General features: G+C 37.7%; 2 protein-coding genes across 5 annotated transcripts in view; one reads left to right on the forward strand and one right to left on the reverse strand.

Annotated features, from left to right (window-relative positions):
- The first annotated feature begins 943 nt into the window (after positions 1 to 943).
- LOC114260832 (calmodulin-binding protein 60 C) lies at positions 944 to 7,953 on the forward strand. The gene is made up of 8 exons (XM_028201010.2): positions 944 to 1,372; positions 2,986 to 3,061; positions 4,067 to 4,125; positions 4,608 to 5,101; positions 5,221 to 5,381; positions 5,470 to 5,673; positions 6,092 to 6,329; positions 6,883 to 7,953. Exons 1-8 carry the CDS (start codon positions 1,260 to 1,262, stop codon positions 7,440 to 7,442), a joined length of 1,905 nt encoding a protein of 634 aa, XP_028056811.2. The 5' UTR covers positions 944 to 1,259; the 3' UTR covers positions 7,443 to 7,953.
- Positions 7,954 to 9,271: 1,318 nt separating this feature from the next.
- Positions 9,272 to 26,258, reverse strand: part of APC4 (Transducin/WD40 repeat-like superfamily protein) — a 35,871-nt gene continuing 18,884 nt past the window's right edge. For all 4 annotated transcript variants that reach the window (XM_082888586.1, XM_082888585.1, XM_082888584.1 and 1 more), the window contains 6 exons: positions 16,873 to 16,977; positions 15,477 to 15,615; positions 14,243 to 14,470; positions 14,007 to 14,159; positions 13,619 to 13,700; positions 9,272 to 9,583 (listed from right to left, as the gene is read on the reverse strand). In XM_082888586.1, the coding sequence (XP_082744712.1) occupies positions 9,489 to 9,583; positions 13,619 to 13,700; positions 14,007 to 14,159; positions 14,243 to 14,470; positions 15,477 to 15,615; positions 16,873 to 16,977 (802 nt within the window). In that variant the 3' untranslated portion in view covers positions 9,272 to 9,488. The remainder of the gene's footprint in view (positions 9,584 to 13,618; positions 13,701 to 14,006; positions 14,160 to 14,242; positions 14,471 to 15,476; positions 15,616 to 16,872; positions 16,978 to 26,258) is intronic.

The raw sequence follows: 26,258 nt of genomic DNA on the forward strand, positions 1-26,258 counted from the left end.
GTCGTTTTGGGGGTTTTTTGTTTTTTTTGTCTTTTTCTTCTTTCTCTTCCGTCTGTGTTTGGTCTTCTGCAGAACAGAAACCAGAGGGGAGGGAAGGGGAAGAAGAGAGAGAGGAAAGGAGAAGAGAGAGAGAGTGAAAGCAGAGAGAGAGAGTGACAGAAATGAAAGCCGAGAAGCTCCTCCCCTCATGGCGGCATCAACAGCAGCGAAGCGGTGGCTCCTCATCGCCGAGAAGCTCCTCGCCGGCCGTGACCCGAGCTAGAGAATCCGAGCCGATTCCCTTCCTTTCTCTCTTATTCCCCTTCCATCCCTTCCCCTCTGATTCACAGACGGAAGAGAAAGAAGAAAAAGAAAAGAAAAAAAAATAAAAAAGTTGTGCGGCAAGAAAGGGGCACCGAGGATCCGGATTCTACAAGCATGTGCAAATATATAGGGGTACATAGTGTCTGAGAAGTTGTTATTTTAGTAGGTTATTTTAATTTTTGATTATTTTAGAAGGTTAAAATTTTTGTGTTTAGAAAAAAAGTTGAATATTTTTATAATTGAATGTGATATTTGTGAGAAAAAAAGTGAAATATTATTATAAATTTAATGTGACATTTTATCTTATTGATTATTTTAACCTATTTTATTTTTTAATACTATTTTAGCAAAAAAAAAAAAAAAATCAAAAAAATTTGGGCAAATTACATATACACCCCTCGAGGTTTGGCTAAATTACAGATACCCCTGAGGTTTCGGAAATTACATCCCGCCCCCTGAGGTTTGTATTTTCATAACAATTTGCCCCATGAGATTTATATTTCATAACAAATTACCCCCTAATTTCTTATGCAAATATAGCATTCAGGGGGGAATTCGTAATTTCTCAAACCTCAGGGGCATCTGTAATTTAGCCAAACCTCGAGGGGTGTATATGTAATTTGCCCAAAAAATTTCTTTTCAAACACCGCCATAGGCTGTTCATAGCCGCCAGAGTAGAACAAAACTTTGATGGTTACTGGAGAGAGCGAAGATTCGCAGTCCCTTCCTCTGAACTTTCCCGGAAACCTGGTCCAAAAAACGATTCAATTTTCCCGCTTTCTCTCTTTTTCTCTTTTATTCCTTTCTCTTTTCTGCCTCTTTTTTCTCTCTTTTTTTTTTTTTCCCTGTTCGAATCTGCCGAGGGAATATTGTCGGAGTAGTAGAGTGCTTGAAGCTCATTTCGGATCAGATCAGATCTGAAGAAGCACCAGAGGGACTGTTTGGAAGCTGAGAAAATGCAAACCAGGTACTTGGAGAGATCCAACAGCATGGCCAGAGAAAAGCGAGCTCTGGATCCGAGTTCTACCGACGAAAGTCAGCGCGACCCCAAACGACCAGCTCTTGCCAGGTTTACAATTTATTTATTTATAATTTTGGTGAATAAATTTAGTTTTGATTTCGTTTCGTCGTTGTATTTAGGCAGTTGATATCAGAAAATGCACACTATGTGAATGTATGTGTATGTGTATGTGTTTGTGTTTGACTGAAGTCAGCTATCAAGTTTAGTTTTTGCTTCAATTTGTGGAAATTAGTATGAGCTATGAAAATTGTTTTATTCATATATATATATATATATATTGTGTGTGTGTGTGTGTGTGTTTTTGTTTAAAGAAATTGGTCAATTGAGCTGAAATTTTTTGTTTGAATTTGCTTTTGTTATTACCAGTTGGCTAAAATTAAAGGGAACGTGGTGAATAGTATCACAGATTGAGTATGCAAATTTAACTGAGAAAAAATTTGTAGATTTTTTATTTTATTTTTAACTACTATAGAAAGGCAGGTAGTGTTGAATTGAGAGTGTGGGTTGTTGTGTGGGTGTGAGGGCTCATACTGGTTACGGGATGGAGGTGCTAGCAGGGAGGAAGTAGATTTGAAAGTTTGGTGTTAGTTTTGAGTGCCACTGCCACATATGGCACCGACATATGTTGAGTTTTGGACTCCGCAACTTTAGAAAGACATGACACGGGTCATGAGTTTGAATGTTTGAAATGATGTGCTTATCATACATGGACAAGAATGCCAAAGTAGGCCTACAAAACATGAATTTTTAATTAAGTTTTTCTCTTAAAAGCTCTTAATTCATTGTTTGAAAAAGATGGGTTTCTAAGAAAGCAGTTGTATATTAATAAGCTTACAGTTTTATATTGGAGACAATGGTTTAAGCTAAGCAGGTTAGCTTCGATTGCCTTTCGAGTAGGCTTTGATCGCACACCTAGTGGAATGAAAAACTAACATCTAGACCTAAAACTTGCTCGAGGGTAGATCTAGCGGGACCTTACTGGATTTTTTCCAATAAATAAAAGATGCTTCAGCTTAAGTTGGAGTCTAGGTCCCACTTCAGGTAGGACCTTTCTAGAGTTGCAACTTTAAAATCATCCAGCCTGCTCAAGTGGCCCTTGGGCATGACTTTGAGGGAGACCTTTGCTTTGGGCTCGATGAGTTCATTTTTATCATACCTTTGGGTGGCTGAGTGGTTGATTAAATTTGGAGCACCCATAGGTTGATTAAATTTGGAAGTTGGGGTCCGTACATGTCCTTTTCTCTATATGACGTTTTTCCCTTTTTGCTTCATAAATGTGTCTTTTAGCTTAGGCATCTTTCCTCCTATTGCTGCAATTGTACTCTTGAAACCCCATTTTGGTCTTGATTGATGTTTCAAAATCTTGTCAACTATGGTTTGATTTCTTTCCAGACCTTAATTGAGGAAAGGGTGAATGGCAATGGAAAGATCATGGGTTGTCTCAATCCTTGCAATTTTTTTGTTCTTAATCTTAGTTTGGGTTCCAATACCTGCCTTTTTAAGTCTTTACCTGCATGAGTACTTGCCAATTGAATTAGCTCCTTTTATAACAAGTTACACTGCGGACTAATGTTCTTATATGTGGAAGTTCAATTTGTTTGTCTATAAACTGTTTATTGTTTCATCAAGCCTAGTTTCTTGATGAATCCATATTTTTGCAGTGTTATCGTTGAAGCTCTCAAGGTGGATAGTCTGCAGAAGCTTTGCTCATCACTGGAGCCTATTCTTCGGAAAGTTGTAAGATAACTATGCCTACATGTGGATTTTGTTTTTGTTTATGAAAACTATGTTTTTGACTTTATTTGCTACGTAGATGGTTGAAATTTTTTTTCTTTCGGGTTATTGACAAAACTAATTTGTCAATCAGTTGTACCTTGTGTTGTGAATGCTACACAAGTTTATCCAGTACATTATTTTGTTTGGAAGCCTTCTCTAAGCTAGATTCTTATAAAAGAGGTTTGTGGAACACTAGGTCAAACACATGTTTCAATACTTGTTAATTGCTTTTTGAAGTAGCTATAATGTACTGACAAAGGGAATCTTGTCAAATGCTATTGAGAAAATGACCAATTTTGTCAAATATTGTAGAATATTGATGATTTCATGATTGAATTCATTGCGGATCATGAACTTCCGAAGATCCATTCGTTAATAAAAAATTGGTCTCCACAGACCCAAGAGGGCAAAGACCCATTTCAATGTGCGGGCGCACACAGATAAATACAATGTTTCAATCTACTAGCATTATTTCATTAGATCAAGCTGTTTCTTCTGTGTGTGTATTTATTATTTCCTTAGGAGAAGACCTAAACTAACATAGGATGCAGTACTAAAAAACAAAAAGAATTTATTTAATTGAGCATATAGCCATTGACAGAGTAGAATGGTGAAAAGTGATTCATTTACCTGACCCCACTTGAGTGGGACACATGGCTTGGAAGAAGGCATAAATAATGGCATCGTGTCAAAATAGTTGGCATGTTGAGAAGCTATGACTGAAGTTAAGTTTTCTCTTCATGGTGTAGACAGTTAACCAAATATGAGGTGTATGCATGAATATGCTTTCATTATTGGGGCAAAAATGTGTCTTGCTGTTTTCTTCTAAATTCAGTCGTGCAGGCAGAATATCCCATCCACAAATGTCTGATTGGTTGTGCTTTAAAACCCATTTGTAGATGTATATGTTTGGTTTAATGATGCTTCAGTATTCTTAATATATTTGATTTCTTGAATGCTGAACAGGTTAGTGAAGAGGTGGAGCGTGCTTTGGCTAAGTTAGGCCCCGCTAAACTTAATACGAGGTATGATATTTCCTTACATTTGGTAAAACAGTATTATTATTATTTTTTATTTGCCTTCTGTTTTCTAATGATATTTTTTCTGTATTGAAATTTATTTTGATTCCTGTTGTTTTCTATGTTCAATTAGTAAACCTGTTCATCTTTGCTAAATAAGACCACAAAATCTGTCTATTTGGGACTTAATTTCAGTCAAGTTTCCTGTACTGTGGGGCTGGGGCAAGCAGGGTTAACTCTAGGGACCAAATTTGGGCCCCAAATAATGAGGCCAGGGTTGATTAAGCTAGTTGGTTACTTGGTCAATATATCAAGTGTTCTTCATTTGTTCAGTTAAATTCCTGTAGAGTCCTGGACTTCTTATTAGTATGCATACAAGTTTCAATCTATTAGAATTATATATCATTAGATCAAGATGCTTCTGATGCGTTGTGCGTGTTTTTATTTTTTATTCTATTTTGGATTAAACTTTGAGGGGAAAAATGCAGGGTTTCTCCAAAACGATTAGAAGGTCCAGATGGGAGAAATTTGCAGCTTCACTTCAGGTCCAGGTTGTCGCTCCCACTCTTTACAGGAGGGAAAGTAGAAGGGGAGCGGGGTGCAGCAATCCACATTGTTTTGCTTGATACGAACACTGGTCATGTGGTCACATCAGGTCCAGAGTCTTCAGTGAAACTTGATGTTGTTGTGCTTGAAGGTGATTTTAATAATGAGGATGAAGAAGGCTGGAGTCAAGAAGAATTTGAATCACGTATAGTGAAAGAACGTGATGGAAAGAGGCCTCTTCTGACTGGAGATTTGCAAGTGATATTGAAGGAAGGTGTAGGAACCCTGGGGGAGTTTACATTTACTGACAACTCTAGCTGGATAAGGAGCAGAAAGTTCAGATTAGGTCTAAAGGTTGCCTCAGGCTGTTGTGAAGGCATTCGTATTCGTGAGGCAAAAACAGATGCCTTCATTGTCAAGGATCACAGAGGAGAATGTGAGTTCAAGCTATGTCAACCTTAAACCATATTTTGTGTGTGTTAGCACGTGTTTTACTTTAATTTCTGTATCTGTTGAATGTTTATTGGAAAGATTGTAATTTTTTTGGGTTTACAGTGTACAAGAAGCACTATCCACCTGCATTAAACGATGAAGTTTGGAGGTTAGAGAAGATTGGCAAAGATGGATCGTTTCATAAGAGGCTTAATAAAGCTGGAATATATACAGTTGAAGACTTCTTGCGGCTTGTAGTGAGAGACTCCCAGAGACTGCGGAATGTAAAAATCTAGCATTTGGTTGTCAAATTATAATTTATTACATTCATTTTTCTAATAAGAATTCATTTATTTTGCTTCTGTTATGTAGATACTAGGAAGTGGCATGTCAAACAAGATGTGGGATGCCCTTGTAGAGCATGCAAAGACTTGTGTTCTGAGCGGGAAACTTTATGTTTACTATCCTGATGATGTGAGGAATATTGGTGTTGTTTTTAACAACATCTATGAATTGAGTGGCTTAATTGCAGGTGGGCAATATTTTTCAGTTGATTCTCTTTCTGATGACCAGAAGGTATGTAATGCTGAAGCTGTCATTTTCGTTTTTGGAATAATGTTTCATGTATATCTGAAACTGATGATGGTTTGCTTTCTGTCAATGAATCCATTGTTCCTGATCCTAAACAAGGCACCAATTGTTAGGTTTAGTTCGCAAATGAGAATAGCTTTGGAAAAATATTTTCCATTTCTGACTTGAGAAGAAAATAAAACAATTGTCTTGTTATATTTAACCTCAATAAAAATAACTAGAGTTAGCTATCTTTTTAATGGCATGGCATATTAACGTATGATGTTGCATTTGGAGCAAAACTTCCTTCTGTTTACCTTATACAGTCAACCTATGTAGAAACTCGAGAAATACATTTGTTGTGGTCTCAAATTGCTGGAAAAAGAAGTGCTTGAGATTAGTCTGATAATTTGGTTCTTTGCAGGTCTATGTGGATACCTTGGTCAAGAAGGCATATGACAACTGGATGCACGTTATAGAGTATGATGGCAAGTCTCTTTTAGGCTTCAAGCAGAACAACAACTCAGCTGCTTCTCAAAATGATGTTACAGTGAGCACACACGATTATTCCAACTCCTTTGATCCTCAGCTCACACTACCGAGTCTTCCAGTTTCAATTACCCCAGAGCAGCCCTCTATGAATCCAGGCCTAACTTTAGGAGGTAAGATATATTTCAATACAAATTTATTAGGGGAGGGAGAGAGCAAAAAAAGAGAGGAATATGTCAAAATACAAGGTGTTAAACAAGTTTTAAATATTTTTTTTTCCTTCAAAAAACAGAAGCAAAAACAGAAGACTTGTTTGGTGTACATATGTTTTGAAAACAAAAATAAGAAGGCGTGTTTGGTGAGTTGTTGGAGGTGGTGGTTGGCGGTGGACAGTGAACGGACGTGTTGGCTGGCGGAAGGTGGCCGGAGCTCTCCTGCTGTGGTGCTGGTTGGAGGAGATAGGGAAATCTTTTTTTGAAAAACGAGAGAATATCTTTTTTCGTTTTCAAAAATTTTGGAATCAATTCGACTTTTTTTAAAACGAAAACTATATACCAAACAAGAAAACGGAAATAAAAACAAAAACAAACAACAGGAAACAAAAGTGTTGCCCAAATCTTTCTGTTTAGAGATGCTGGTTTGTAAGCTTTGCATGCCATGAAATTCTAAACCTATGTTTCTAGCCATTTACGTAATTGCTGACACGTGAATCCTCTCTTTGACTAGGTCACGATGTTAGTGTCACTACACAATATCCAGTACAGTCACAGAACTTGAACCTTGATGCTCCTATTCAGTTTGATGGCACTTCATTTCCTCTGCATAACCAGATGATCAATGCTCTGCAACAGACCCAGCCTCCTAGGAGTTCGAGTGCGCTGGCCCTTGGTCCACCACAATCATCCATGTCAGGCTTCCAGACTGGCGGCACGTCAAATTTTACCTCTTATAGGGGATTCGAGGACTACTTCCCAGAGGAGGAGATTCGCATGAGAAGTCACGAGATGCTAGAAAATGAAGACATGCAACATCTACTTCGTGTTTTCAACATGGGTGGCCACAGTCATGCCCCTGTTAATGGCTCTGACGACAGTTACCCTTACTCATCAGCACCACACATGCCCAACCAATCTTCAAACTACGTATTCGATGATGATCAGACACGCTCATCAGGCAAAGCTGTAGTTGGGTGGCTGAAACTCAAGGCAGCCCTTAGATGGGGCATCTTCATCAGGAAAAAGGCTGCTGAGAGACGGGCACAACTTGTTGAGTTAGATGATTTATAGATATGGGTTGTGTTAAAAAACAAGACTACGCTTGTGGATTGAGTTGTCAGATGCAGTATATGTCCTCAAAGCATCAGCTGATCTGCTCACTCAACCTGACTTGTAAGTGCATTTTTGCTTGTACAGTTTGTTTCTGTACAGTAAGATTGTTTTCTTCTAGTCTGCATCTTCTGAATTATTAATGGTGTCGATTGTTCTAACTAATGATGCCTACTGAGACTGTAGAGGACACCATGAAAGCCTGGAATTTTTTTAGCACGGGTTTTCTCCTTGGCTATTAAACCATTCTTGGTAGAAACAGGGGTAACTTTCTTCTCTATTAGTTATTCTATTGTACCTTATTGTTCTATTATTGTAGCATGTTAGTGGTGTAATCTAACACAATAATCAGTGTTGTATGATTGTAACATTAAGAATAATTATTTGCATCTTTTGTTAAACATCCCTGAGGCAAATTTGCCATGACTCTGATGGATTGCAAGATGCTTTATGTGATTTTCAAATTGCTTTATGTCTAGTTATTCTGTTTCATGTGATAATATGGACTGCAGAGTTGCTTTTAAAGTGGTAGGTTTCAACAAATTCCTCGTATGCTATGCTAAGCCCCACTTGTCGCTGGCTATTATTTTTGGCTGTCTTTGTTTCTTATTCCGAAATTTCACAAAGTAGGCCCCAAGAGAAGAGGTTTTAAAATCGGTATTTCTGTTTTGTTCGTCTTTTTCCCCCAAATTCAAGATCCGAACATGGGATTATTGAAACAGTGAGTACTAGAATTCTTGCCCTTTAATTAGTTCATCTAGTTCATCTACGGGTGTTTGGCATGGAGGGTTCATTGATATTGTAGATCTGATCTTGGGGAAATCTCAAATTAGTGGTGCAGTTGAAAATAAATTTTATTTGTGGAGTAGAAGTCTGTCCTGTATTCGGTGCAAGACTATTAGCCTTGCACAAAAAAGATTCTGATATGTAGTGCAATTTTTTTACAGTCTGTACAACTGTCCATACAAATTACAGTCCTTGGATATGTTTTTTTCACTGCTTTTCGGATCTTTACTTGGCACATTATCATTTTTCACAGAAAATAGCTAAAAAAATCAATCTTGATTTTCTTCCTTTAGATCTTATAGCAGCCAAAAAAACTAAAAGATCTAGTTTTAATGCTCTTATTTGTTTGGGAGGAAAAGAAAATGTATTTATACTACAGATTTTTTTTTTTTGATTAACGGAAAATAAGCTTATTTGAGTGAAAAATATTTCACTTTTAAAAGGCGAAAAATATTTTTCAAACAAATGTTTTATCAATGTCACTACATTACTACTATCTCCACACCATCTCCACCAGCACTGCTTCCAGCATGCCGCTTCCACCCCTTCACTACCATCACCACACCACTACCTCTGCCATTGCCGCCACTACATCACTATTACTGCTACTATCATTAACACAATTATTAGTATATTTTTTCAAAAATTCAACAACATATAAGAAAATGTTTTTCATTAAAAAATATTTTTTACCAAAACAAATGAAGCATAAATGAGAATTAATTCATGGATTCAGTATTGTGTCTTTTTAAGCTGAAACCTACCATTTATTTGTGAGGTATCCCAAGTAAAGCAAAAATTGCATTTGGAAGGTGGAATTGGAATCTCGGTTGTTTTTTTTTTTGTTTTTTGCATATATATGTATATTTTGTTGAAGTAATTACGAATCTACAATCCCACATCGATTAACAAAACTTTCCCCCTCGCAAAATCCAAGTGACATTTGATACCAGAGCTAACCATCACTGTGTCAAGAATGAGATCAAATGAGAACAACTCCCTGCTAGAATGTAAAATGATTATACTCTTTCATTTTTTGTTCCTATTTTAAAATTGTTTAACATATTTCTTGAAAATTGTACCAACAGTTACCATACATACAAAAAAAAGTAAAAATACAAACCCACAAAGAGTGAGAAAAACACTAGTTGATTATAACAAAAAAAAAACCCCAAAAAAAATAATAATAATAAAATGAGAAATAATACAATAATAATTCAATCACTCTGCATCGGATACTTCATCTTCATCTTCTTCCAGAATATAGACCAACGCACGCCTTCTGGCAGCAAAAACACAAGCCACACCCCTGGATGCTGAAAGCAGATTTTAAACAATTCTGAGGATTCATTTGGGAATTGGTTTTTTCAGTGATTTTTTTGACTTTTCACAAAAATATGTAAAAAAATAGAGAATCGGTTGACTTTTTGTATTGCTTTTAACTTCAAGATTTTCTCTTATGGTACATGTAAAATTTGATGTATAGAGAAATAGAGAGAATGAATTATGTATTATTGATTGATATATTGATGTTATTTGATGTATAGAGAAATAGAGAGAATGAATTATGTATTATTGATTGATATATTGATGTTATTTTCTGTCTATTACAAATGGTTCCTTATATAGATGTAGGTGTAGTGGATGGTGTGTAGTGGATGGTGATAGTGGTGTAGTGGGTTAGGTTTAGTGGAGTAGGTGAGGTGGTAGTGGTGTAGTGGGTTAGGTTTAGTGGAGTAGGTGAGGTGGTAGTGGTGGTAGGTGATGGTAAATTCTAACAGCCCCCCGCAAACTCAAGGAGGATAGAAACTAACCAACTTGAGTTTGAAGAGAGGAACAAAACAAGAAAATACATAAAAAAAAAGGATAGGAGACACTGTATGGTCGTGTCAGACCGTTGGTGAAGACACTGGATGGTGGTGTCATAACGTTGTAGAGGACACTGTATGGGGGTGTCATAACCATGTAGAGGACACTGTATGGTGGTGTCATAACGGTGTAGAGGACACTGGATGGCGGTGTCAGACCGATGTAGAAGACAGTTTATGGGGTCATGTCGGACCGTTGTAGCAGACAATGTTGTGACAATTGTGGTGACAGTTTACGGAGTCTGGCTGGACCCTTGTAGAAACTAACCGGAATCAATGTCGGAACAGTTTACAGAGTCTTGTCGGACCCATGAAGGAGCTAACCGGAATCAATGTCGGGACAGTTTACAGAGTCTTGTCGGACCCTTGTAGAAACTAACCGGAATCTATGTCGGGACAGTTTACAGAGTCTTGTCGGACCCTTGTAGAAACTAACCGGAATCTATGTCGGGACAGTTTACAGAGTCTTGTCGGACCCATAAAGGAGCTAACCGGAATCAATGTCGGGACAGTTTACAGAGTCTTGTCGGACCCCTAAAAAATACACTGTATGATGGTGTATATAGGCTGCCCAAATATATATATATGGATATATATAGTGAGCCCTCAAAAGGCGCGCCCTCAAAAGACGCGCCCACTTTATCAAAAGATGTGCCATGAAAAGGCGTGCCAGTTTGTCGGGCGTCAAGAGGCGCGCGATGCGCGTGGCTGCCTCGGCTATATAACCAAGACTGAACCTGAGGCTGAGGCAGAGGCTGAGACAAAAAACCTGCGAATTTCTCTGAAAAACTCTTCGTTGTGCTGAGAGAGAGAGTCTGGAACACTCTGTTGCGAGAGATAGTCTGTAATACTCTGTTGCCCAGAAAATGGCCTCGTCTTCCCGGAGTCTGCTCACTCTCTTTCCAGACCTCAGCGAGTCAACAAGAGAGAAAACTGGTGCGGTGGCACTGGAACCTCAACCAAGTGCCCCGGAGTTTGCTCCGTTGAACTTTCCGATGCGGTCTGTGGAGCAAAAAATGGCGGTGCAGTCGGATGTGGAGGCCAATCAGTATACGTTGAAGTCATGTGTGGAAACCATGACGGCGGTTACAAATCTGTCGCACCGGCTGCAGAGTAGGACAAATGAGGTGCAGCAGTTAAACTCCCAGCTGGCTCTGCTCCAACGCATGTATAAGGATGCGCGAGCAGAGATAAGCGTGCTAAAGGCAGAAAACAAGGAGCTGAAGCGGAAGGCCACCGTGATGTTCCGATTTGGAGGTCCGCCATATACTGCAGGGGAGGAGCAGGGGGTAGTGATCGTGCCCAGTGGAGTGGGAAATACGGAGGCAACACCGTCAAGGGCCGCCCAGGACGGAGGCAAGAAGAAAAGACCGGCGGCAGAGTAGAGAAGAAAAATCCCACCTGTGAATGTGGGTGTTTGTTTGTTTGTTTGTTTGTTTGTTTTTTTTTGTTTGTTTGTTTTTTTTTTTTTTTTTTTTTTTGTATGTGGAAACATGGTGATCGGGGTGAGCTTTGACATGAATAAAATGAGTTTGGTGTGCAGATCTTCCTGCGTCTTTTTTTGTTTTTGTTTTTTGTTTTTTTTGTTTTTTTTGTTTTTTTTTTTTATTATAAAAGAAAAGAAAATTGAAGAGAAGTGTGTGAATGTGAAAGTAATAAAAAAATAAAAAAGAAATGGGAGATTTAAAGTTGTGGGCGGGTGTGTTGGTTGCTTTTCAAAAGATGGAGTAAAAAAGTTGAGTGGGGAATATGAGTGTGTGGAAAGAATGAAAAAGAAAAAAGGATGGGTTGGATTTGTACAAAATAATAATAAAATAAATGAGTGGAGAAGGTTGGAAAAGGGAAGAGAAAAAGAAAGAAAGGCAAAGTATTGGTTTGTTTTGGATTCCAAGTAACAATGGAGAGAAACACTCCGGTGAGGAAGCCTCACACATCCACTGCGTGCTCACGGCTTTGAAGAGACCCACTTTCCAGAACTTCGACCACTGCAAGCACTCCACCTTCTTCAGATGTCAATGCTGTTCTGCCCTCATCAAAACCCACTAAAGATTCCATAAGTGTGGAAGGTCCAGCCAGTACATCTCCACTTGTAGATACCATTACAGGGCCAACGACTAAAGCTCTAACTGGGAACTGCTTGAGACAGTGATGAAGAACCTTGACTATGCCAATGGAAGGAAGCATACCTGTTTTCACAATATCAACATTCATGTCAAACAGCACGGACTTTAATTGCTCTGCAACAAAATCCTCGGGCACAATGTTCACACCCTGAACTCCAATGGTGTTCTGAGCAGTGACAGCTGTGATCACAGTGGAACAGTACACTCCACGGGCTGCACAAGCCTTGAGAGGGTTATGATTTGTATAGGGAAATGAAATCCGGCGGGCGGTCAAGGCAAGGTTGCCGCCCGCCGGAAGGCGAAGAACACCAAGAGCTTAACCTATAGCTCTGATACCATGTAAAATTTGATGTATAGAGAAATAGAGAGAATGAATTATGTATTATTGATTGATATATTGATGTTATTTTCTGTCTATTACAAATGGTTCCTTATATAGATGTAGGTGTAGTGGATGGTGTGTAGTGGATGGTGATAGTGGTGTAGTGGGTTAGGTTTAGTGGAGTAGGTGAGGTGGTAGTGGTGTAGTGGGTTAGGTTTAGTGGAGTAGGTGAGGTGGTAGTGGTGGTAGGTGATGGTAAATTCTAACAGTACACCTCAAGTCACAAAATTATTGTTCATAAAGGATTGTAGATTGTAGCTAGGGCTGTAAGACAAATTGTTGGAACCCAACTGACAGCTCGAGATTGACTAAAATTTTGGTTTTTGGTCAGCTTTTCATAAGGTATGGTATGTTTCATTTCTAAAATTTTTTGTACTGATGTGGACTGAAATATTATATTTAAATTATTTTTTTGTATTCAGATTCTTTGAACATTAGAAGATAAGTGAACAATGCTATACGTTTTGTAATAAAGGGTAGAAGGGGAGGCATTTATAGAGCACCTTCCACCCTCTCTTTTTACTTATTCCTGAGGTGGGATTCTAGACAAGTCTCTGTATAACTCTTAAAACTTCATATGTATCTCTTATTTACACCAAACCGAAAAATCAACAAAATCAAAATGTAGCATGTGTTCAGTTTCGGTTCCTTCGGTTCCACAACCAACAAAATGGAAGGATGTACCTAGATTTCAATCTAAATGGAAGGTTGAGACAAGTGGATTTCTGTTACTCAATGTAGGGAGCAAGAAGCCTCTTTATTTGAAATCAAATCTTAAACTTTTAAAATTTTAAAATTATTTATGTTTTTTAACCGATTTGGATGCATGTCAGACACATATCCCACATACCATGGCATCTAGAGAGTAACTAAGACTCCATACAAAAGAAGTTCAATTTAATATGGCCGCATAAAGGTGGTTGTTCTTTGTAAAACTTTAAGAAAATAGAGGTCTGAGATGTAGTGAGAAGCACTTACCACTGACTGCCAAGGGAGCAACCACAGAGTGAGGAATATTCCGAACCTTTTCATTCTCCATCTGCAGGTACATGACAGAGTCCTAGAAATAACATATTTGTGAGCTAAAAGTTTATCTTGAAGGCAAATTGGACAAGCAACTAAAACAATGAAAGAGATACAGTAAAGTGAGCAGTTGCATACAACTTTTTATGCTGTATAAATTCATCAGATGTGTTTTAAAGATACAACACAAACAAAATTGCATGTGAGGAGAAGCAGAAGTTCAATCTCACAGAACAGAAAGAAGACTTTCAGAGACATGCCAACACAACAAAACTGATAGATTTTGCAAGCACAATAAACTCATGTATATCAGGTCGCTCTATCAAACTCAACAAGAATATACCTTCAATTCATGCAGATTCCAACAGTTTAGACCAGTGGATCTTGAAATTGATACAAAGGGAAGGTCACTCGCTTGTACAATCATCATACAACCATTACTGGAGCTTTCAGAACTGGTAGTTGATTCGTTTAATAATAGTACGATTTGACTTTCCTGTTTTCGACAACAAAAGGTCATATAGACAACCAGTTATGAAAATTAACGGCATAAACATGGAAACTCTTTAAGATCATTACTTTATATAGACAGAGATCCACGCAGTGGTAGCCATCAGGAACGGATAACAAGACAGCTTCCAGTGAGGCATTTCCCTTCTTTACACTGCTCAAATCATGCATAAAACCCCTAGCGATGCCTATGCAATTTCTGATAGTTGAGAATGAATCCTCAGGTATTCTGAAAGAGATGTAATCAACAAGCCTTTGTTCATGTGTTTTATTAGTTGTGACAGCCTCAGAAGCTTCCTATAGAGGAAAAGAAAACTGTTAAGAGTAATTTACTTGTAGGGGCTAAACATAAATTACTAGGCAGGCATCACCAAAGCACAACTATGATAAAATCTAATCTCGTACCATATCGCAAATTGAACATGTGGACATGCCTCTATCATTTGAAAACTATTCATCATCACACAAAAAGGGTAATGGACCAAAAGTTTCTTCTCAGATAGCATAAACAAGCAGTTACACAATTTCAATGAATTTGCAGTCTTATTAGTTATTAGTGTTTGTGCAGAGAACATATGAAAGACTCATAAAACATATCGAGAAACCATCATAAAAAATGAACCAGAGATGTAAATTAGCAACCAATCCAAATATGGTTCCCGTTTCTCCAAGTTAATATCCTGTCCTATATAGAAAATGTTCCAGTTATGAGATTCTCCTGTATTAAGTGGTGGTCAACTAAATGTGCTTGAAGCTGCTACAATTGCAATAATAAAGAAGCTGTCTCATCATGCTCTATATTAATGCTTTAAATTTACAAATCATCATGCCAATCAACACCTTATAAACATAAATGATAGAATGGGTGGATTGGGGCCCACACCAATTGAAGATGTGAGCCCCACTCCCATTGTGAGTAAACGGGTAGAAAATGGAGTGTCTGTAATCTTATTCAAAATTTGATTGATAATAGAGATCTAGTTCTTCAGACCATCCACTTACGATGATATCAACGCAACTAAGATGATTTGATTGGTCAACTATGAAGGTTTTTCTTTTTTAACTACGCACCAACTCACAGTCATAGCTATTATTTAAATTTTTTATCTTTTATCAGCAACTCATGGCTAATAAATTCCACGATGACAAGAAAAGGAGAACTGTTTCAAACAAACAAAAGAGGAATTACAAAGAAAACTTGCATTAAGTTCCACGAATTGCAAAGAAAAACAGATATTCAATTTATCATACAACCTAGCATGTATCAAATTTGAAAGACAGCCTTATGTGCTGAAGGACATACCTGGTAGTATGATACTGATGTAGGAAAACTTAAGAACGCAGATTTTGGTGAAGATGCAACTGGAAACAGTGGCAATAAATCCTCAAAAAGTATCTTCTTGGAAATTGTAGTAAAGGGCACTTCGAAGGCCTGCTTGAAACTGCCAATGTGGAGTGATGATAAAATGCATTAATAACTAGAAACAAGCCACATGACTATTCAGTTAAGTTTTCTTAGAGTAAAAGAAAGAAAGAAAAAAAAAATCCTAATTTTTTTAGAAAGACTAGAGAACGAACTCTTTTAAATGTGTATCCATTTTGGACACTCAACACTTGGGTAAGGGTATGGGATATGTGTTCAGCTAAGAAGCATGGACATTTCTGCAAAGGAAGCGTGTCGTGTCCAACATCCGTGTCTGACACCGACACTCTTCAGACACTTCTTCAAAGTGTCTTAATTAAAAAAACAAATCCATGACAGTAGACACTTCGCCAAAACTTCGTGGATACTTCGGTGATACTTTTTGAACCCTCCAAATACCTCCTATGTGATGAATTTTTTCATAATAACAATGTCCTACATTCTTAAAAAAACACAACTTATGCATTCTAAATATGTTTGGAAATATTTACAAAATGAATACATCATGTGTATTACAATGTTCTATAATTTGTTTTGTATTCTTTAGAATGTAATTATTACGGAATGGTATATTGATGTTTAAGTTATGAACTATATAGTTCTTTTAATGTGATTAGTGTCATGTTATATATTTTCCATTATCTTTGGATAAAATATTCATATATATTTATGATATATAATATATTTTTCAAAAATAAAATTTTAATGTGTCCCAAACGCATGGTGTCCTACAATTTTTGGAAACCAACGTGTAGGCATGCTCGTGTCTATGATACTTAGGTGTCCACCGTGTGTAATTGGACATTTACCCAAAAAATGTCTTGTAATTCTAGTTTACCATATAATTATGCATGAAGCTTCCATATTATACGTGGAATGCTCTATGTCACCTTGAAAACACGATTCCAACTTGGTATATTCAAAAAAAAAAAAAGAAAAGAAAATTAAGAAACATGAATATTTTCTGGTGTCCCTGCGTGAATAGAAATGGAAATTAGATGAATCGAACGCTTTGACACATATCCGTACAACTGTATCAAAGTCCATGTAACATAGATGAGCAACAATTACTTCAACATTGTGTTCTCCATTGAATATTACTCTTTATTTTAATGTTTGATGGAAGAAAGAGTGAAGATCAATATTTAGAAAAAGAATCTAGATCTTCCCTTTCTTCGGAAGCCTTAGAAATAAATTGCCATTATTTCTTACAAAGTTTATATTGAGACTGTGAAGATCATGTATGCCAAAAAATGAGAATGGGAGAAAGGAATACCAAGATTCCATTTGCTGAAATTCTTTAGCTAGTGTCCTTCGCAAGTATCCAGTGTCCAAAAATCCCCCAAATTGAACTAATTCTTTAACTCTTTTCATAGTTTCCCTGAAGAATCAAGCAAAACAAAATTAATTATTGATCAATCATCAAAGTGCATGCATAATGAGAAGAAGAAAATAATTGAAAGGCTTACCTCGGAATGAGGCCAAACCATGAATATATATTGCATAAATATTTACAAATTAAGAAAAATAATCAAAGGCACTAAATCTGTGGTTTGCACAATCACAAATTTTAAACAAACTACCATATATAGAAAATACTAATTTCCTACTTCCAACACTCCCCCTCAAGCTGGTGTGAAGACATTCAACAAACGCAGCTTGCCAATAGAAGACTGAAGTAGCATTGGACCCACAGACTTTGTGAACATGTCAGCTAACTGCTTAGAAGAAGAAACAAAGGATGGACTCAGGACACCTGTCCAAACCTTTTCTCTAATAAAATGTATATCAATCTCGATGTGTTCAGTATGCTCATGAAGTACTGAATCAGAGGAGAGCATAATAGCCGATTTGTTATCACAAAGCAAAGAAGGAGCAACTTCTTCAAATCCCAACTCTGAATAATAGATCGAAGCCATAGAATCTCACGTGTCCTGTGTCATGCCTCGATACTCAACTTCGGCAGAAGATCTAGAAACAACTGCTTGTTTCTTACTTTTCCATGATATAAGATGATCACCATAGACAGTACATAAACCATAAGTGGAACGTCGATCAGTCCTAGATCATGCATAGTCAGCATCAGTAAAGCAGGAGAACCTGGATTGAGAGACTACTGAGAAGAATAATCCCAAATTAGAAGAAGTTTTCAGGTATCTCAAAATGTGATAAACAGCATCAAGATGCTCTGTACGAGGTGCATGCATGAATTGACTCACAACACTAACTGCAAATGTTAGATCAGGTCTAGTGTTGGTCAAGTAAATAAAACGACCAACAAGGCACTGATAGATGCATGGGTCTGCTAATAATTCACCAGACTCTGTGAGCTTAAAATTAGGATCCATAGGAGTAGAAGCAGGTTTGCATCCTAACATATCAGTATCTTTAAGCAAATCAAGAGTGTCCTTCCCCTGGGACAAAGAAATCCCCTGTCGAGAGTGTGCAACCTCAATACCTAGAAAGTATTTGAGATTCCCCAGATTCTTAATATCAAATTCTCTGCCTAACTCCCTTCTGACCTGACTAATGCTGACTGTATCATCGCCTGTGAGAATGATATCATCCACATAAACTAACAAGATGATACAGTGGCCTGCAGAGTTATAGCGGATGAAGCAAGTATGATCAGAATGACACTGAGAAAATCCCATGGATAGAATAACTGAGCTAAAACGACCAAACCATGCTCTGCGAGACTGTTGAGACCGTATTAAGACTTGCGTAGGCGACACACTTTCCCCGAATACTACCTCTCAACTAGAAAACTGGGTGAAGGAGCCATGTAAATCGTCTCAAAAAGATCCCCATGAAGAAACGCATTCTTGACATCAAGCTAATGGAGAGGCCAAGAATGGGAAGCTGCAAGACAGATAAGGAGACGAACTATGGTAAGCTTTGCAGCAGGCGCAAAAGTAGCCCCAAAATCCTTGTCAGGAACCTAGGTGAAGCCCTATGCAACCAGCCACGCTTTGTAGCGGTCAACCGAGCTATCTGCCAAATATTTAATGGTGAACACCCATTTATAGCCAATGGTGCGCTCCCCAAAAGGTAAAGGAACAAAATCCCAGGTGTGATTTTGTTCTAAAGCTGCCAGCTCAATCTGCATAGCCGCAGCCTAGTTTGAATTCCGAAGAGCTTCTTACACGGAACGGGGAATAGGATCTGACTCAAGCTTGCCAAGAAAATAACGATGAGAATCTGAAATTCTGCCATAAGAAAAATATTAGGAAATGGGATGATTAGTACTACTAAAATAACCCCAACAGTTGGGAAGATGTCTGTTATGAGGTGGGTTACGACGAGGAGGCGGGGTGGTAGAAATGGATGGATAAGAATTACCTGACCCAAGAAACGGAGAGGAGGCAGTAGAGAGCGAGGGCGACGAGGGTACACCTGCAATGGGGTGGGGCTTTGGGGAGGCTGTGAAGGAGGAGGATGAGAGAAAACAAGCTCATCCGCGACCTCGTCCAAAATAAGAATCGGTCAGGCATTGGACTCAACTTGAGGAGAAGCCTGCAACGAGTTATCAAAAAAAAGAAGATCCTCACAAAAAGTAACATCCAAAGTATGATGAAAGTGACGAGAAATATGATCATAACACCTATAACCTTTGGACATAGAGGAATAACCCAAGAAGACACAACGAATAGACTTGTTATCTATTTAGTTTGATTGGGACTCCGATCTTGGACAAAACAAGTACACCAAAAACATGGGGTATGAGAGGAACAAAGTAGCGTTAGGCATAAGAACACGGAATGGAGTAAGACCATGCAAAACACGACGTGAAATCCGATTAATGAGATAAATAGCAGTAAGAATAGTCATATGCCAATACGACTTGGGAACACCCATACTACAAAGGAGACACCTCACAACGGACATAATATGATGATTTTTACGTTCAGCAGCACCATTTTGTTCAGGGGTACGAGGACGGGTAAGCTGTTAAAGAATACCGGTCTAATTAAGATGGGAACGAAAAGCATCTGAAATGTACAAACTGGATGTTCCGAACAACTGTGCGAAACTAAGTCTTAACCATTTGTAAAAATGGAACAAAAATGAGAAACGCGTCCGATTTACAACGAAGGAGATAAACCCAAGTGCACCTAGTATGGTCATCAATAAAAGTCACATAATATCTATGGCTAGAAAAATCAATGACAGGAGAGAGGCCCCAAACATCAAAATGAATAAGATCAAAAACACTAAGAACACGAGTCATGTGAGGTATATAACTAGTACAGGTATGCTTAGACAACTCACAAACCACACAATGAAACTTAGGCCAAGTTTGTCATACTTCAAATAATCCATCTTTTTATCTTTTTTCCATCATATCACCTCTCTATATTTCTGCACATCTTTTCGTAAAAAGACAAAAAGTGCACTTATTTAGGTCATCCCAAACAACCCCTTATAATCCTTACAAGCTTTATTTAATAAAGGAAAAAATTGACATAAATACTGAAAATTGACATGACACATACGGGTGTGCCATAATTCTAAAGTTTTAACTAAAAAAACACAAGACACTAAATGAGGCAAAACAGACGCCTAAAAACTAACTAAACTAGACAGTCCGGTGGATCCCCAAAGTAGTAAAGCCCATTGCGCTCATAATCACTGCCAAAAATCCTCTTCGAACTCAGGTCCTATAAAAGACAGGAAGTGGGTAAGAATATGACAACAAAATTAAAAGTTTTGGCAAGACGAAAAGATTATAGGCAAAATTAGGAACATGTAAAACAGAAGGCAAGGAAATATTAGGGGATAAGGAAAAAACACCAGTATAACGCACAGAGGATGAAGAACCATCAGCAAGACAAATAGATTGGGCAACAGTAGTAGGGACTAGATAGGAAAAAAAAAAGAAAATTCACCCGTCATATGATCATTAATCCCAGAATCCAGAACCCATGAGGGACTAGCAGACCGAACATAGAAAACAGTAGAAGTACCTGTAGCGAGAGTGGCAGTGGAGGTAGATGATGATGGGCCCAAAGAACTAGTGGTGAGGGATCCGAGTTGGGCTTGAATATGTCTAATCTGAGTTTGTAGCTAGTTGTCGAATACTAGAAGAGCCAGGAACCAAGAACAGGAGAGGCCTCCACTAGAGCCGTAGTACGAGAGGAGCCAGTACCACGTGTGTGAGAGAATCGTTGCTTTAACCCAGGATGAAGTTTGAAACAAGTAGCCTTAACATGCCTAGGTGCACCACAATGATGACAAGTCACAAAACCATTTGAACCTTGAGAAGCAGAACGTGCAGCAAGAGCCATCTGATCAGATAATCTCGGAGCAACCGGATGAGGGCTAGGTTGGACTAATCGCCGATGACGCTCATCACTATCAATGGTAGCAAAAGCCTCATAGAGACGACAAGGGTGATATGTTTAAAATCTGAGTCCGAAGAGACTCAAATTCAGAGTTTAAACCCATCAAAAGCTGATAAGTGTGCTGCCGGGCAAGACTCTTGGACACAAAGGAGGCAGCCTCTGTCGGAAGCTCCGTCAAAAGCTCATATTAAGCCAATTCTTCCCAACAGGCCTGAAGATACCCAAAAAGCTTGGCCATAGTGAGAACCAAAGTAGACTAAGAAGCATGAGCTATCTCTTGGTAGAGCTCAAAGATGCAAACATCATTATGAGCATGAGCATATGATGAAGATCATGGAAAGAAGAGAAAGAGCAAATCTGGGATTTCACATGAAGCACATTTAGGCCATCAAGAATTAAAGATTTGAAATAATTTTGAGTCTTCATGTCATTATAGTAGGTTTTAGTAATTAAGGATATAATGGTAATTCCAATAATTGTTGAACATGGGTTGTAGGGGTCACCTATAGGTTTTATTTTGGGCCAAGTTATTAAATGGGTCTTATATATGGATTTTATTATGTCTAAAATAATTTTAGTGGTCAAAAGTCTAAATTTCCTATTTTGATATTGAAGTAGAATTAAAAGTCAAGTTTCCTATTATGATTGAAGTAGAATTGGAAGTCATAGTTGGTCTAGAATATTAGTAGTTGCCAAATATTTTTTGTTTCTAAATTTGAGTTATAGTCCTTATAGAATTAGGAGAGTCTTTAGCCTAAGTATATGTGTAGAGCATCTCCAAGGGGATAGTTAAAAAAAACTTGTTAGGCATTTTAGCCAATGTAACTCTAATTTTGAGCTCCAATGGACTGGCTATTGGGCTAGCTACTTTACCATCCTACTTTTTTGTGGCTACAATTAAAGAGCCCTAGAGGCTCTCCAAACAAATATGTATATATATATCTTGGATTTTTGTATATTTATGTCTTGGATTTGGGATTTTATATATTTTATATATTTATATGTGTATGTAACAATTTTATATATTCTTTCAATTATGTTTGATGAATTACAGAATAACTTATTTTGTATTTTGTATTTTTTTTCCTCCTCATTCTACAGGTTTTGTATGTTTGTATGGACAAATTTATTATTATTGTAAATTTATATTAGTAAAATATCAACAATTAGTATTTTTTGTTTTAAAAATTAATTTAGTTTGAATGATTAGCTAAAATAAAGAGTGTGGTTGGAGAATACAATATCTAAAGTAATTAGGTAAAATAAATAGTGTACTTTTTTTTGTACTTTAGCTAGTGAAAACTAGAGAGAGTAGTTAGAGTAGCTCTAATCTCAATGATTGAGGAGCAGAGTTAATATTATGAAAATTTGAGATTGTGTTTGTGTGATTGGCTTATCCCTTGTGAGGGTGAAGCATCTCTCTCCCCCTCTCTCTTTCTAGCGAGGTTATTGTTCACTTCACTGTTCACAGCTTAGTTGCACGAAGCGGGAGTGGGAATGAGAGCGTGGAATCGTAGACATTTCAAGAATCGTTAGTTGGGAACGTCTGTATATATTTTAAATAATATATAAAAATATATTGTAAGATTATATTTTTTTATGGGACTATACATGTTATAAATAAATAAGAAGTATAAAAAATTATATGTTAAAATATTTTAATTATACACTTTTATTAGAATTTTTTTAACTTATTCTAAAATATTTTTGTTAAAAATTATTTGTTTTACGTTATTTTCTTAAAAAAATAGCATAATAACATTAATTCAATAAATATAATATATAAATAAACACACATAAATTTATAAAGGTAATATAAAATATATAAATTAAAATATATATATATATATATATATAAGTACAATTTATAAAAACAAAAACAAAAAATATATATATACATAATACATATTATATATATATATATATCTTTATATCTATATAATATAATCTGAGAAGAGAAGAGAAGATCAGAGAGAGAGAAGTTGTGAACCACTTGCAAAGAGAGAGAGAGACGTCGCGAAGACTAGCGAAGAGGAGAGAGAAATCGTGATGGCCTGTGTGCCACTCGCGAAGACCAGCGAGGAGGAAGGGAGAAGTCTGCGATGGCCTGTGAAGGTCTTGTGATGGCCCGCGATGGAGCTCCGACTGAGAAGAAGACAAATTCGTGATCAGATTTGCGTTTCTCTTGCATCAAAATCACGATTCTTCAACGAATTTGAGCTGCGCTTCTGAGGAAGAATCGCAAGCAACATGAACAATTCCTGCTACTAAGGTTCACAGTGCTTAGAATAGCCACCCGACAACCCCTAAACACTCTTGTTTTCATTCCCAAAACCCTACCTTTTTACAAACCCTTAAACTCTCATTTTTTAAATATTGTTGCAGCCACAAAATCTCACAAAATCTAGCCTATAAGTCTATTGTTGCTGCTGCCAGTATACTTAAACCAAGCTCACTACTTGTAAGAAAGTAATCCCTACTCATCCTACATCAGCATACATCTATGACAAGGCTTTCCATAAACTTGGAACAGTGTCACAGTACAGAAACATGTGATAAATCCGCTCCTCCATGGAGTTGAACATCCATCCCAATATAATGCAGTTATTAATATCCCATTGGCTGCTTGTAGGATTTGTATCAGTAGGTTGGGTAGTGGCGAATGAAAGCCAATGAACCTTCCCCTTGCCCCCTTAAATAGAGTTTAAGGGAACGACACCAGGCAACAAAAATTTTCCCATTTAATACCACACTCGTAATATGATGAATAGGAGTTTGGTGAGAAAGAGAAATTTGAACTCACCGGAGTAGGGTTTGGTGGGTACCATAGGTGTAACAGTAGAAGATGACTCAGTCATAGTGGGAGAAAGAGGTCCAAGATATCACACAGCAACAAATAAAGTACCAAAAAGCTGGAACAAAACGACGACTTAACCCAACAATAGCTACCGAATAACCCAGTAGCCCAACAAGCAAAGTAAACACAAAAAAATGCTTACCACATCAAAAGACAAGAACCCTAGAAGGGAAAAAAGGAGTCACAACCTCCTCAAAGGGACTGCCGAACTAGACCCAATACAATAGGGGTCTAGTTGGCCTTCATAATACACTCGGCAGCAAGGATAGAGGGCTGCAGAGCTGCTGGGAAGGGAGAGAAGAGGCTGCTGGCTGGTGTAGAGAGAGCAAAAGGACAGTCGGGTAGATGGGTAAGGGTGGAAGGTCTGTCGGTGTGATGGGCGTGGCTGTAGGCTACCGAAAGAAAGAGGGAGAGAGAGTGGCTAGGGTTTGGCTCTGATACCAAGAAGAAGAAAATAATTGAAAGGCTTACCTTGGAATGAGGCCAAGCCATGAATATGTATTGCACGAATATTTACAAATTAAGAAAAATAATAGAAGGCACTAAATCTATAGTTTGCACAATCACAGATTTTATACAAACTACCATATATACAAAATACTAATTTCCTAATTCCAACATAATGTATAACACAAGATATACGACACCATTTAATTGCTACATTACTAGTTCCAAAAGCTTAAATTGTTAGGAACGGGACCAACAATTCATATCAACCTCTCCAACCCTACCCGAAGAGCAACAAGCTTCAACACACAACGGAGTTTGTTGAAGAAGATAAGGGGTGCAAATGGGTTCATCGACGATGAGTGGGTGCAAGGACTTTGACTAGGTTCAATGACTGGGTTTGGTGATGTAAACTAGCAAATGAGAGAGAGAGAGAGAGAGAGAGAGAAGGCTTCAATGACTAAGGAGAGAGATCACGCTGTGTCCAATGAGAATAACACAAGCTTGCCTATAGAAGGTGTGATAACAAAAGTTGCAACTTTTTTCATATTCTATCAAGTTAGTTAGTTGAAAGCTGAAAGTTGCTAAAATTGTCTAGAGCTTTTGAAAATTTAGTTCATCTTTGCCAACCACTGCCAATTCATATATTATCAGAATTTATTAGAGTCAAAAATTGGCAACCAAACAGACAAATTGAAACACAATCGGTAGCTAGGGTTTAAACCTTACCTTCTTTATATCAGTAAAAGATAAACCCTAAAGTTACCTAAACCCTAAATCCTAAATCTCAGATGTCTAACTATTAGATTTGCATAAAAGAAAGAAAAGAATGAGTGGAAGAAAAGAGAGAGTACTGCTGCTATCTATTATTTCACACCACTAAACATATTAGGGTTACACATACTTATAATAAGAGACCAAAGGAACAAATGACATAACTACCCTTACACACTAATACTTAACACTCCCTCTCAAATTGGTGCAAAGATATCTCTCATGCCTAACTTGCAGCAAATGGGATGGAAAACCTTACTATTAAGACTCTTAGTAAAGACATCAGCCAATTGGTCTGCAGACTTCACAAAAGGCATACATATGAAACCCTTATTCAATTTCTCCTTAATGAAATGTCTGTCGATCTCAATATGCTTTGTTCTGTCATGCTGAACAAGATTGTGAGCAATACTAATGGCAGCTTTATTGTCACAGTACAGTGTCAATGGTTCACTGCAAACAAACCCAATATCATTCAACAAGGACTGGAGCCACGCCAATTCACATGTACCATACGCCATAGCCCTGTATCTTGACTCTGCACTAGATCCGGACACCATTGTTTGTTTCTTACTACGCCATGTAACTAAATCCCCCCCTTACAAATTTACAATAACCGGAGGTAGATCGTCTGTCATCTATAGAACCAGCCCAATCAGCATTTGTGAATGCCTCCAACCTCAAGTGACCATGATTAGAAAATAAAATCCATTTTCCAGGAGCAGATTTAAGATATCTCAAAATGCGATACACTGCATCCAAATGAGAGGCACGAGGTTCATGCATATATTGACTCACTATCCCAACCGCATAGGCAATATCTGGACGAGTGTTTGATAAATATATAAGTCTTCCCACAAGTCGCTAGTACCTTTCCTTCTCCACAAGATCACCAACACCACTACAAAGATAGTGATTAGCCTCAATTGGCAAATCAGCAGGTCGGCAGCCGAACATGCCAGTTTCCTCAAGAAGATCTAGGATATACTTCCACTGAGAAAGAAAGATGCCTTTGTCAGATCTGGCAACTTCAATTCCAAGAAAGTATCTCAACGAACCAAGGTCTTTGATCTCAAATTCCTTGGCTAACAGCATTTTAAGATGTATCACTTCTTTCTTATCATTACCTGTTACAACTATGTCATCCACATATACTATAAGCACAGTTACCTTATTTGCATGACGTTTGACAAACATTGTGTGATCTACATTGCTTTGCTTATACCCGAACCTCAACAT

Source organism: Camellia sinensis, chromosome 9 (genome assembly GCF_055761805.1).
Source record: "Camellia sinensis isolate YWXY chromosome 9, ASM5576180v1, whole genome shotgun sequence".
In the NCBI taxonomy this organism is placed as follows: Eukaryota; Viridiplantae; Streptophyta; class Magnoliopsida; order Ericales; family Theaceae; genus Camellia; species Camellia sinensis.